The sequence below is a fragment of the Archocentrus centrarchus genome, chromosome 19, assembly GCF_007364275.1.
Source record: "Archocentrus centrarchus isolate MPI-CPG fArcCen1 chromosome 19, fArcCen1, whole genome shotgun sequence".
Lineage (NCBI taxonomy): Eukaryota > Metazoa > Chordata > Actinopteri > Cichliformes > Cichlidae > Archocentrus > Archocentrus centrarchus.
The window spans coordinates 10,032,576-10,044,982 of NC_044364.1; the positions used below are offsets into that span (position 1 = coordinate 10,032,576).

The following is a 12,407-nucleotide window of genomic DNA, read 5'->3' on the forward strand; positions in this document are numbered from 1 at the left end:
CCCAGCTCATCCCATCTGGATCCATTCATAATGGCTTAATGTTTCCTGACATGCTCTGCATTTGTTATTTTAAATGGATCGTCCTCCCAAAACTGTACTGAAATACTTAAAAACCTATAAAGCTGAGACATTTCTTATGTTTGACTTTTATTGATTTACCTTTACATTCTGTGCACTGTATAAAGCGCTTTGAGTGCTTAGGTGGAGTGGAAAAGCGCTATAAGAACCAGTCAATTGACCATTCACTATTATAGATTTGGAAAGCTGCTCTACAAGTTTTCAGTTAAATATGAAACTGTGACTGAACTCTGACCTTTAACTCAGTGAAAAATCTCCACTGTGGTTGTCAGACAGCCATCATTAATCAGTGAAGCTGAGATTAGATCAGTTGAGAAATGTTTATACTATATAAGCAGTTTTTCTCAGCATTTTTATCCAGTAAGCATTTTTAACTAATGACAGATGTTTAAGAAAAAAATTTAAAAAGTGAGCTTGCTATTCCATTAATAAATGAAATTTCTACTGAATAATGATTCAAACAAAGGAATTGTCATAAACAGGAAGAAAAACTGAAAAAAGTCTCATGTAAAATAGGATTCAGCTTCATCTGGTGAAAATTCAAGTTGGGTAAAAGAAATTATATATTTTACATCAAACTTTTATGCTATGATGATGACAGAGTGGACCAAGCTGATCAAAATGACTGGCTATAATCATAGACATATATACGTAGATGCCGCATTGAGCGTTAACTTTGCCGCCATATTTGATGTGGCAAACGTAAAAATAGAGGAGCATTATTCAGGTGCTGCGTGGACTTGTTCAAACCGTTTTACAGTCGAAACTGGATCACATGCTTACCTTTCACAGGTAAGAATGAACAACAACGACAAAATATTGTATTTGGCCATTAAAATATTTTGAAAACAGAATTTGCAGACGTTGCAGTAATCTTGTAGTCCCGCGTGAAACCAGCCTCCAAACAGTGAAGTCAATCTTACTTAACTACATTGCCCCGAACAACTACTACTAAGATTTTGGAGTGAGAAATCATAAATGAGTAGAAACAATCCCAAAGACAAAGGAGGTGTCATTTTGATGCAACTGACATCTGTGTGAACCATGTTTGTGTGTTTTATGGAGCTTAAACAGAAGCTCCACTTCTATGGCAGTTTCATTAAAGTGATCTAAGGCCACTGAAATGAAGATTGTTTTATCCATAGAAGCACACTGTGAAAGGCAGACTCTTATTTTTGCCTGATGTATACATTTTTATTCTTGTGACAAATCATTTATCATCCAAAGTAACTTTATCACTGATATCTTTTCTACAGGCAGCTGAAAGGTCAGAAGTGCTGCGTCATCCTCATAATTCCCAAAAGGGTGTCTTCCTTTTTAACAACCCTACAGCCTCAAAGAACACTTGATGTTTTACAAGGTTACAAGCGATTATTATTATTATTACCCAGTCCTAACACTAATATTGGTTTCCAGTTTATAGACAAACAGGCTTTACAGTTGCAGTTCTGCAGAAAAGAAGACGCGTTCAGAAAAATTGATTTTTTTTTTATGCTTATTTATTGAATGGTTGATATATACAATTGGTGGACAGAGAAGGGTTTCTGTGAGGCTGATGACTGAGCCTCCATGCTGAAGAGAAGAGAAGTGAAGAGAGAAAGAAAGAGGAAAGGGAGAGGGATCAGAGAGGGTGTGAGAAGAAAGGAAAGGGGTAGAGGAAAGGAGGAGGGAAGGTGGAGGTGGAGGTGGAGGGAGGATCACGGTGGAAACTACTGTCCTCCAGCCTGAGCAGAGCCAGCTTCTTCCACACTTCTGTCATGCGAATGTTTCTTATATCTGGTGAACCAGCGCCAGCCACCTCTTTTCTTCTTGTCTGGTTCTTCTTCCTGATCCACTTTTTCTTTAGCTTTCTTGGTTTTTTTCTCGGCCTCTGCATCGCCTGACTTGGACCAGAAGAATTTGGAGCGTTTTTTCTTTTTCTTTTGTTGCTCCTCGAGCTCCCTGTTCTTCTCCTCCAAATTTGACACTTCAAGCACAAATTTGACATTTTTACATCTCTCCCTGAATTTGTTGAACTCTTCAACCACTCCCTGGAATTTTTCTTCAAGCTTGCTGTATTTCTGCCTGTTTTCTTTGGTCTCCTCCTGCAGTGCTGCTTTTCTTCTCTCCAGTCCCTTATGCTCTGTTTCAAGTTGCCTATATTTTTCCTCCCATTCCATGTTTTTCTCCTGGATTTCTGCATGTTTGGCCTCCAGTTCTTGGTGCTTCCTCACCAGTTCCTCATAATCATCCACTTCTTGCCTCTGCTTGATTTCTTGATTTCTTTTCTCCCCTTCTTGCTTCTGCTGGCGCTTCACAAAGTTCTGCTTTAGCATTTCATGCATTTCTTCCACATATTTCTTAATCACAAATTCCTTGTCCTTCTTTGCTGGATTTCTTTTCTCCCCTTCTGTCATGGCGTGTGTGTGTGGCAGGCAGAATTGGACCCCAGGATGCAGACTCAAAAAAAACAGGATTTATTGGAAAAATACAAAACAAACCTATACTGGGAAGGAACTAAACCAAAACCTGAGGAGGAGCAGGGAGACACACAGCGAGGGAACACTGAAGACGACGCGACAAGAAACAGATGAACACTGAGGGCTTAAATACACAGCAGGTAATCAGGGCAAGAGGAAACAGCAGGGAGCAACAGGTGAAGCAAATGAAACTAATAACAGGGGTTAGCAAAACTAGACACAAAGCACAGGGAACACAAGACTGTCAAAATAATACAGGAAGTGACTAACCAAGGTGCACGCAGACTACATACGGGGAACTGGCACACAGACACGGGGCAGAGACGCAGACAAGTCACAACACTAGGAATAACTCAACATGAAAACACAGGTCAGGGACAAGACATCAGGACAAAACAGACAAGACCATGGAGCAGGGGAGACAGAGACAAAGGGAACAAGCGTATCAAAATAACTGAAAAACAACAAAACTCAGGGAAGACAGAACTAAACACAAAATGCTGGGCAGACGGCCCAGGACCATGACAGCACCCCCCCCTCAAAGGCCGGCACCCGACGGCCAAAACAGGAAACAAAACCAGACCAGGGAGGGAGGCGGGGGACCAGGACGGAGGGACCGGAACAAAAACAAAACCAGGCAGGGAGCAACAAAGGCAGGGAGCAAAACATCAAAAATCACAATGTCAGAACAAAAACAGCAGGGGCACAAGGCCGGGACAAAGTCCAAAAACAGGGACAAAACACAGGGATGAGAAAAAAAAACAACTGGATGAAACAAAAAGCGACGGCACAAGGCCGGAGAGCTCCAATGTCCAAAACAGGGGGTCAAAACAAGGAACAGTTCAGGAGCTATGACAAAAACAGAAACAAAAAGAGCAACGGCCAGGGGGAACAAACAGTCCATCGTTCAGGGGGCCGTCCAGGCCAAGGGGCCAAAAAGCAGAGTCCAAACCTCTCAGGCGGGCGACCGCGGCTCCAGCGGCAGCGACGAGGAGTCGAGGCAGGGGGCCGACCGCGGCACCAGCGGCGGCGACGAGGAGTCGTGGCAGGGGGCCGACCGCGGCACCAGCGGCGGCGACGAGGAGTCGAGGCAGGGGGCCGACCGCGGCACCAGCGGCGGCGACGAGGAGTCGAGGCAGGGGGCCGACCGCGGCACCAGCGGCGGCGACGAGGAGTCGAGGCAGGGGGCCGACCGCGGCACCAGCGGCGGCGACGAGGAGTCGTGGCAGGGGGCCGACCGCGGCACCAGCGGCGGCGGCGAGGAGACGAGACTGGGGGCCGACCGCGGCTCCAGCGGCGGCGGCGAGGAGACGAGACTGGGGGCCGACCGCGGCTCCAGCGGCGGCGGCGAGGAGACGAGACTGGGGGCCGACCGCGGCTCCAGCGGCGGCGGCGAGGAGACGAGACTGGGGGCCGACCGCGGCTCCAGCGGCGGCGGCGAGGAGACGAGACTGGGGGCCGACCGCGCTCCAGGCGGCGGCGGCGGCGAGGAGACGTGACTGGGGGCCGACCGCGCTCCAGGCGGCGGCGGCGGCGAGACGAGACTGAGGGCCGACCGCGCTCCAGGCGGCGGCGGCGGCGAGACGAGACTGAGGGCCGACCGCGCTCCAGGCGGCGGCGGCGGCGAGACGAGACTGAGGGCCGACCGCGCTCCAGGCGGCGGCGGCGAGACGAGACTGAGGGCCGACCGCGCTCCAGGCGGCGGCGGCGAGGAGACCAGACTGGGGGCCGACCGCGCTCCAAGCGGCGGCGGCAAGACGAGGCAGGAGGCTCGAACTGAGCCCGACGCTCCAACTGAGCGTAACCCTTGGGCTTCAAACACGGCTCCGCCTGAGCCGGACCCTTGGGCTGAACGGGGCCTACAAGGTGAGGCTCCGAATGTGCAGGCTGGGTCTGCGGTGTAGGGCACACAGCTACTTCACTGAGCAGCTGGGGCTGCTTGGGGGATGGACCAGGTGCATGTGATGGGGGGGGCGTGGAAGCTGACACTATGGAGGGCGAGGGAGCTGACGCTATGGAGGGCGAGGGAGCTGACGCTATGGAGGGCGAGGGAGCTGACGCTATGGAGGGCGAGGGAGCTGACGCTATGGAGGGCGAGGGAGCTGACGCTATGGACCCTGACTGCAGGGAGGCTGAGGGAACTAGGGGGAACGAGGGACCAGGAATGGAAGCACAGGAGGGAATTAAGGAGACTAAGGGGACCTGAGAGACTAAGGGAGCTGGGGGAACTAAGGCTGACACTGGGGGAGCTGACACGGAGGGCGCTAAGAGCGTGGAAGCTGAGGACGGGGAAGCTGACACTGGGGAAGCTGACTGCGGAAGAGGTAAGGGGACTGAAGCTAACTGCGGGGAAACCGGAGTCGGGGGAGCAGGAGCAGAGGAGACTGGGACTGAGGCTGCAGGGGGAACCACAACTAAAGGAGCTGAGGGACCAGAGGAGGGAACAAAGGGAACCTGAGGGACCGGGGAGACTAAGGGGACCAAAACTGAAGGGACTGAAGCTAAGGGAACTAGCACTAGGGGCCGCGTGGAAGCAGGCCGGGAGACGACTGGCTGCGTGGAAGCAGGCCGGGAGACGACTGGCTGCGTGGAAGCAGGCCGGGAGACGACTGGCTGCGTGGAAGCAGGCCGGGAGACGACTGGCTGCGTGGAAGCAGGCCGGGAGACGACTGGCTGCGTGGAAGCAGGCCGGGAGACGACTGGCTGCGTGGAAGCAGGCCGGGCGCTAGGGAGAGCCGGCTGCGTGGAAGCAGGCCAGGCGCTAGGGAGAGCCGGCTGCGTGGAAGCAGGCCGGGCGCTAGGGAGAGCCGGCTGCGTGGAAGCAGGCCGGGCGCTAGGGAGAGCTGAAGGGACTACGGGGACCTGAGGGACTACGGGGACCTGAGGGACTACGGGGACCTGAGGGACTACGGGGACAGAGGGCACGGAGGAAACCGAAGAGACTGCGACTAGAACTGAAGATGAAACTAAACTGATTGGAGAGACCAAGGGATTTAAGGGAAGTGACGCCACTGAAGGGGGCAAAGCTGAAGCACTGGCTGTGGGGACTGGGGAAGCTGACTGGACTGAGGTGACTGAGGAAGAGGGGACTGAGGTGACTGAGGACGAGGGGGCTGAAGCTGAGGAGGATGAGGTGACTGAGACTAAAACTGAAGATGAAGGGACTGGAGGTGAAACTAAACTGACCAAGGGGATCACAGAAAGAGAAACCACTGGAGGGAGCAAAGCTGAGGCAGGGGGAACTAGAGCGGCTGGAGCTAGAGCTGACTGAGGGCGAGGGAGAGCGGCTGGAGCTAGAGCTGACTGAGGGCGAGGGAGAGCGACTGGAGCTAGAGCTGACTGCGTGGAAACTGACTGAGAGCTAGGGAGAGCTGAGGCTGAGGGAGCGGAAGCGGGGAGAGCTGCAGAGGCTGACTGAGACTGAGCGGAGGCCGGAACTACAGCTACCTGAGACTGGGAGGTGGCTGGAGCTACAGCTGACTGAGACGGGAGTGACTGGGGAGGAGCTGCTGCAGGCGGCGTGGGTTGCTGAGGCTGAGGTGCTCCCACCCGCGGAACAGGAGCGGGTGCAGAGTGAGGCTTGGTGGTTGCTGTAGCGGGCGAAGATTGTGAGTTCAGTGCTCTGATGTGGGCTTCCACACGAACAGCTGAGTTCATCCATCCTGCGATAGTGGGCGACAGCAGCAAGCGTGGGTGAGCATTCAAAAGACCAAGCACAGCAGAAAAACCAACGGAAAAAGCCTTAGAGTCAGAGCAGTTGTAAATCCGGGAGGAGATTCTGAAAAATCTGTGAACCTCCGGTCTGAGCTCCTTGTCCATGAAAATAGCGGTGTCTGCCGGATCAATCGGAGAAAGAATGGATTCTGTGTGGTGAGGTGTGGCTGTGTGCAAGGTGGAGGTTTCGGGGACCGGTGTCAAAACAAAGTTATTACTGTTCATGTCAACACAGCCCTCATCCATAGAAGGCTGCCGAGAACTCACAGTGGCCGATGCAGGAGACGAGTCAGAATCTGGTAGCTTCGCTTTACTCCTGTGGCGCCGAGAATTCCGCTTACGTGCCGGCGTAGCGGGTCGTGAAGGAGGTGTGCTGGGGCATGACGAGGCCGGTGGAGGCGAATCTGATGCCAGGGAGAACCCGCCCAGCTTAATCCCTAAAGGCTGGGGTAGAGGTGGGGCAGTGGTATCGAGCGGTTGCTGCAGTGCGGCTGATGAACAGGGCTGTGGCGGCGGAGGTGGAGAGAGCGGCAAGCTCTGACGCGGAGACCCTTTAACCCAGCTGGAGTCTCCCCAAGCGCGGTGAGAGCGGCGGAGCTGTCCCTCGTACTCGGGAGCCAGCCACGGCTTCCTCCTCACCACTTCCTGCAGGTGAGCTTGCACAGCTAGCTGCCGTTCACACAGGTCTGAGTCCGCGGGGTCTTTGAAATGGTCGCGTCGTTCTGTCATGGCGTGTGTGTGTGGCAGGCAGAATTGGACCCCAGGATGCAGACTCAAAAAAAACAGGATTTATTGGAAAAATACAAAACAAACCTATACTGGGAAGGAACTAAACCAAAACCTGAGGAGGAGCAGGGAGACACACAGCGAGGGAACACTGAAGACGACGCGACCAGAAACAGATGAACACTGAGGGCTTAAATACACAGCAGGTAATCAGGGCAAGAGGAAACAGCAGGGAGCAACAGGTGAAGCAAATGAAACTAATAACAGGGGTTAGCAAAACTAGACACAAAGCACAGGGAACACAAGACTGTCAAAATAATACAGGAAGTGACTAACCAAGGTGCACGCAGACTACATACGGGGAACTGGCACACAGACACGGGGCAGAGACGCAGACTAGTCACAACACTAGGAATAACTCAACATGAAAACACAGGTCAGGGACAAGACATCAGGACAAAACAGACAAGACCATGGAGCAGGGGAGACAGAGACAAAGGGAACAAGCGTATCAAAACAACTGAAAAACAACAAAACTCAGGGAAGACAGAACTAAACACAAAATGCTGGGCAGACGGCCCAGGACCATGACACCTTCTTGCTTCTGCTGGCGCTTCACAAAGTTTTGCTTTAGCATTTCATGCATTTTTTCAGCATATTTCTTAATCACAAATTCCTTGTCCATTTTTGCTGGACTTCTGCTTTGGACGAGAGCCTCTTTCAGTTTTGCTATGTCCCATGTCTCTTCCACATTCACATTTTGTTCCTTCATCCTTTTGTTTTCCTCCTCCAGCTTTTTGTTCCTTTCCTGAAGTTGCTTCATTTCTTTTGTGATTGAGTCAACTTCATTCAAGTGGACCAATTCTCTCCTTTCTGCTAGAAGCCCATAGATGCGTCCTTTCAGCTTGTAAGTGCTCTCTCGGAGGTTGCGGTTTTCCGTCCGGAGGCGGTCAATTTCATTAAGCGGAGGACGCTGTTCTCGTGTGCTCCACTGAGGAGGAGCCTCACCATTTCTTGGAAAGCTGGTTCCTCTGGACATGGCAGCAATCTGAGGCTCTGTCTTGTCGACAATGTATTTGCAGACCAATGTTACGGGGTTATTGCAGTCAACTGCTTTTATTTTGTTAGGCACAAACCCCGGAAGTAGGACCTGTCAGAGATCGTTTTGCTGAATACACTTTCAAACTGGAAACTCACGTTGAGTGTCTGTGTTTACTGAATGCTGCATCCTAATAACCAAGTTTGGTGAAAACGTGTCAGATACAAAGTTACTACTACAGCTCCAACCTTAACTGCCTTTGATATTTGATCCATCGTCATAAGGGCGCCACAGAACGTTCGAATCTTTTTTTACACAGAGTAGTTTAAATGGTGCGTTCCATTGCTCCCACTTACAAAGCTTATAAAGCTGCAGATGTTATATCTACATGTCAGGATCTGGTTATTGTAGACATGATTACAGTAACAGTGTCACAACATTGGTAACAGAAAAACATTAGAAATACATAGGCTGGTCTGATGCCTGCACCCTAACATACGTGGAGTATTTAACATTTATAATGATCAGAGAAAGTTACGTTATTTTTGGTACCTCTCATTTTCCCAGAATATCATCGTGCACGTATGAATGAGACGCATTAACTTAAAGAACTTTGTAGAAAGGCGCTTTATTTTATTTTTTATTTTAATTTTATTTTGATCTCCATTAGCTGTAACAATTACAGCTACTCTTCCTGGATTCAGTCAAACATAGTGCTCCTAAAACAATGTCTTTACAAGCCGTCACCATACCACCAACACAGTGACATAATTTTACCAAAAAAAAAAAAAAATTAATAAATACATAAATGAAGTTCAGTCCATTTACTTGTGTTAGTTTACAGCGCAGATCTGGCGGACGCGCTGACGTCCCGCTCAATGCGGAGTAAAATCCTCGATCCACTGGATTAAAATAGAGGATGCTCGTTGCCACAGTGAATCCTTGTATCGGAGCTCCATTGATGACGGCTTTCTTTCCTTATATCGCGCACGCGCATACTCAGAGTTGATTGAACTGAACTGAACTGTTATCGATTTCAGAGTTGATCAACTCAGAGTTTATTTTCAACTCAGAATTTGCCGAACATGCTTCCTGGAATAGGGCCCAGATGTGTTGTGTTCAGTCGCACGCAGCATGCTTATTCGGGCATAATTTTTAACTGAACTTTATTACTTTGTCTTCTGCATCAATCACCAGCAGTGTGGTTTTGGAGACAGCCAGAACCAGCATTCATCAGCAATACCCAGTTATTTGAGGGATGAGGGTAAAGAAAGTGAAAAAAAGAACTGCATATCCCACAATCCTTTGCCTTGAGATGATCCATATTTCAACAAGTTAGAAAATTTGAAACGACAGCTGCCTCCATAATGTAAATCACTATCTATTCACTAGCCTGTTGTTGTTATTATTATTATTATGGGGCCTATTCCAGGAAGCATGTTCAACAAACTCTGAGTTTATAAACCTACTCTGAGTTTCCTGTTCCAGAACAGCTGATCAGGGTTAGTTCAATCAACTCTAAGTATGTTCACCCTGATTTAGCGCGTGCATGAGTAAGGAAAGAAAGCCATCATCAATGGAGCGCTGATACCAGGATTCACCATGGCAAAGGGTAGATAAAGAGCGGAGCCTCCATTTTAATCTGGTGGATGAAGGATCGCACGTGTCAGTGTGGAGCATGACGAGTCACTGTAATCATCCTGACCCACTCTGACATCATCATAGACAGAATAAAAGTTTGTTATAAAATATATAATTTCTTTTATAATGTCTGCTGTCATTATTTACACAACTTGAATCTCCATCAGATGAAGCTGAATCCTATTTTTACATTTGATTTATAAAATCTAGTTATTCAGCCTGACGGACAAACTGCAGGAGACAGAAAAGGAAGATAAAACTGTGGAGAAACAGCTCAGACTGAGTTTACTGACCGACCTGTATGTTAGAGACTGAGACAGCAGCAGATCCCGGGGGCGGAGCTGACCTCAGGCCAGTCTTTATTTAATAAAAACTGTTTTTGCTGCAGTTTATGACAGTTCAGTTTATGGTTATTTGTTTAAATAATTGTACAGTAAAAATGGAATCTACTGATGGAATAGCAACCTCGCTTTATTTATTTATTTAATTGAGGATTTCATTATTTCTGCCATTACTGGATAAAAATGAGATTTGCAGAAAAACTAATTTAAAAAAGGGGGGAAAGAGCACAAGTAAATAAACCAAATAGTTCATCACTTTTTAAACATAAAATAATACTAACAATACTTGCAAAAATAAATTTGTGTGGGAAAAACAAAACTAACGAAGCGTGTTGCACAAACCAACAATTTTGTTGTGTTGTGATTGCGTGGGTGTTGGTGTCTGTGTCATGGAACGTACTTACCAATGAGGGCAGAACGCTGCAGCTCCACCCATCAGAAGCTATAGAGGCGGGTAGAGAAAGCCCCAGGAAACCCAGGCCACCAGTAGCCCACCAAGAGCCAGGAAGACCTGGGGCCACTCATTCCAAAGACAACCGCGCACCCACCCCAGCAGACGGGGCCCCCCCAGTCGAGGAGCAAAAAAAGATTTCTAATGTTACATGATAAATATGATTTATTTTTGTTTTGTGAGGGTCTGTTTTTGAGTCACACCATTCCAAGAGTGTTTATGCAGTTCCTCCACTCCCACCAGTAGCAGGCGCTGTGAGATGACGTTTTACCTGCAGATCGTACATTGCCCTCACAGCTGAGGAGGAATCAGAGACGACAAACGGCTTCTACTGTGTTATCCTTGTGTCTTTCATTATTTCGTGCACAGCCCTACCAGTTAAATCGGCTGTAAGCCCCCTACAGTAGCTTGTGCAACCCAAGCAACCTTTGCATCCTTAGGATTCTCTATATCCTGAGAAATCTCTGGTATTCAGATTTTCTCTCTGATTTCTCAGACCTTTTCTCAGACCTTTTAGTCCTCAGTTCAGATAAAATTATTTTAGTGGGTGATTTTTAACATCCATGTAAATGCTGAAAATGGCAGCCTCAATACTGCATTTAATCTATTATTATATTCATTTGGCTTCTCTCAAAATTTAAATGATCCCAACCACCAATTTAACTACACTCCTGTCCCAGCTGTCATAAGGAGAGAGGATATCTTACTCTGACCGATGAAAATAAGAACAACCCCAGGTTTCTTTTCAGATCTGTAGCCAGGCTGACAAAGAGTCAGAGCTCTGAGGAGCAGAGTATTCTTTCACTTGAACTAGTAATGACTTCATAAATAAGATTTCAACCGTTAGAGATAAAATTATTTATAACGATCTCTTAAACATATCTTTGTGTACAGCTACTTTCAGTACTGCTATTTATTTCGACTTCCAATTGATCTTTCTGAGTTAACTTCATATATAGATACTTCATTCAAATCATCAATGTGTCTATTAGATCCCATTCCTACAAGAGTGCTCAAAGAAGTCCTACCATTAATTAATGCATCAATCTTAAATATGATCAGTCTATCTTTATTAATTGGCTACGTACCACAGGCTTTTAAGGTGGCAGTAATTAAACCACAACTTAAAAAGCCATCACTTGACCCTGCTCTCTTAATTATAGACCAATCTCCTACCTTCCTTTTCTCTCAAAAATTCTTGAAAAAGTAGTTGTAAAACAGCTAACTGATCATCCACAGAGGAACGGTTTATTTGAAGAGTTTCAGTCAGTTTCAGAATTCATCACAGTACAGAAACAGCTTTAGTAAATGTTACAAATGATTTTCTTATGGTTTCTGACAGTAGACTCATCCCTGTGCTTGTCCTGCTAGACCTCAGTGCAGCATGTGGTACTGTTGACCATGATATTTTAGGTATTAAGGGTACTGCGCTGAAGTGGTTTGACCACCAGGTGGGAACCTCTGTTTTTGAGAACAGTCAATGAGTGAACAAGGGAGTGACTTCAGACATACAAAGCTGATTTTTGTTCAGTGAAACAAATATGAAACCACTTCTACGCGTCATGTTAATTCCTAAAAATATCAGGAGTCTATACCAGTGAACATCAACTGGCGGTCCGTGGGCCACATCTGGCCCGCCAGAGCACACCCCCCCACCCCCACCCCCCCGACTAGTACTGCCACAGGTATTATACAGCAATCAATCGTGTCAAGTCATAACCCGTTAAATACCCATCTCTGACTAGTCTGAATTATCAAAAGCCTCCAAACATGATTTCCCATTGCCCATAAATGCCTTTATGTCCCTAGAACCAATCAGAATGCAAGATCGGGCCATGTGATTTCAAGTATTTTTAGCACTGCACTGCACTGAGGAGCCGGCTTTTGTTGTGGTGATCAGATTGTAAACACAGCTGAAGGCAAGTCTAACCTTGTTTTGTGCAGAAAAAATGTTTAGT

The 12,407-nt window shown here is 47.9% G+C and overlaps 1 protein-coding gene across 1 annotated transcript; it reads right to left on the reverse strand.

Annotated features, from left to right (window-relative positions):
• Positions 1-1,787: 1,787 nt before the first annotated feature.
• On the reverse strand, positions 1,788-8,192 carry LOC115798399 (trichohyalin-like). The gene is made up of 2 exons (XM_030755245.1): positions 7,572-8,192; positions 1,788-2,464 (listed from the first exon to the last, which is right to left on the reverse strand). The coding sequence occupies exons 1-2, from the start codon at positions 8,014-8,016 to the stop codon at positions 1,788-1,790; spliced, it is 1,122 nt and encodes a 373-aa protein (XP_030611105.1). The 5' UTR covers positions 8,017-8,192.
• Between the last annotated feature and the right edge of the window lie 4,215 nt (positions 8,193-12,407).

Coding starts and splice junctions, on each gene's coding strand:
- LOC115798399 (XM_030755245.1), bottom strand. CDS start 8,016: ATGTCCAGAGGAACCAGCTTTCCAAGAAATGGTGAGGCTCCTCCTCAG. Junction 2,465..7,571: donor GCGCCAGCAGAAGCAAGAAG/GTGTCATGGTCC, acceptor CCATGACAGAAG/GGGAGAAAAGAAATCCAGCA.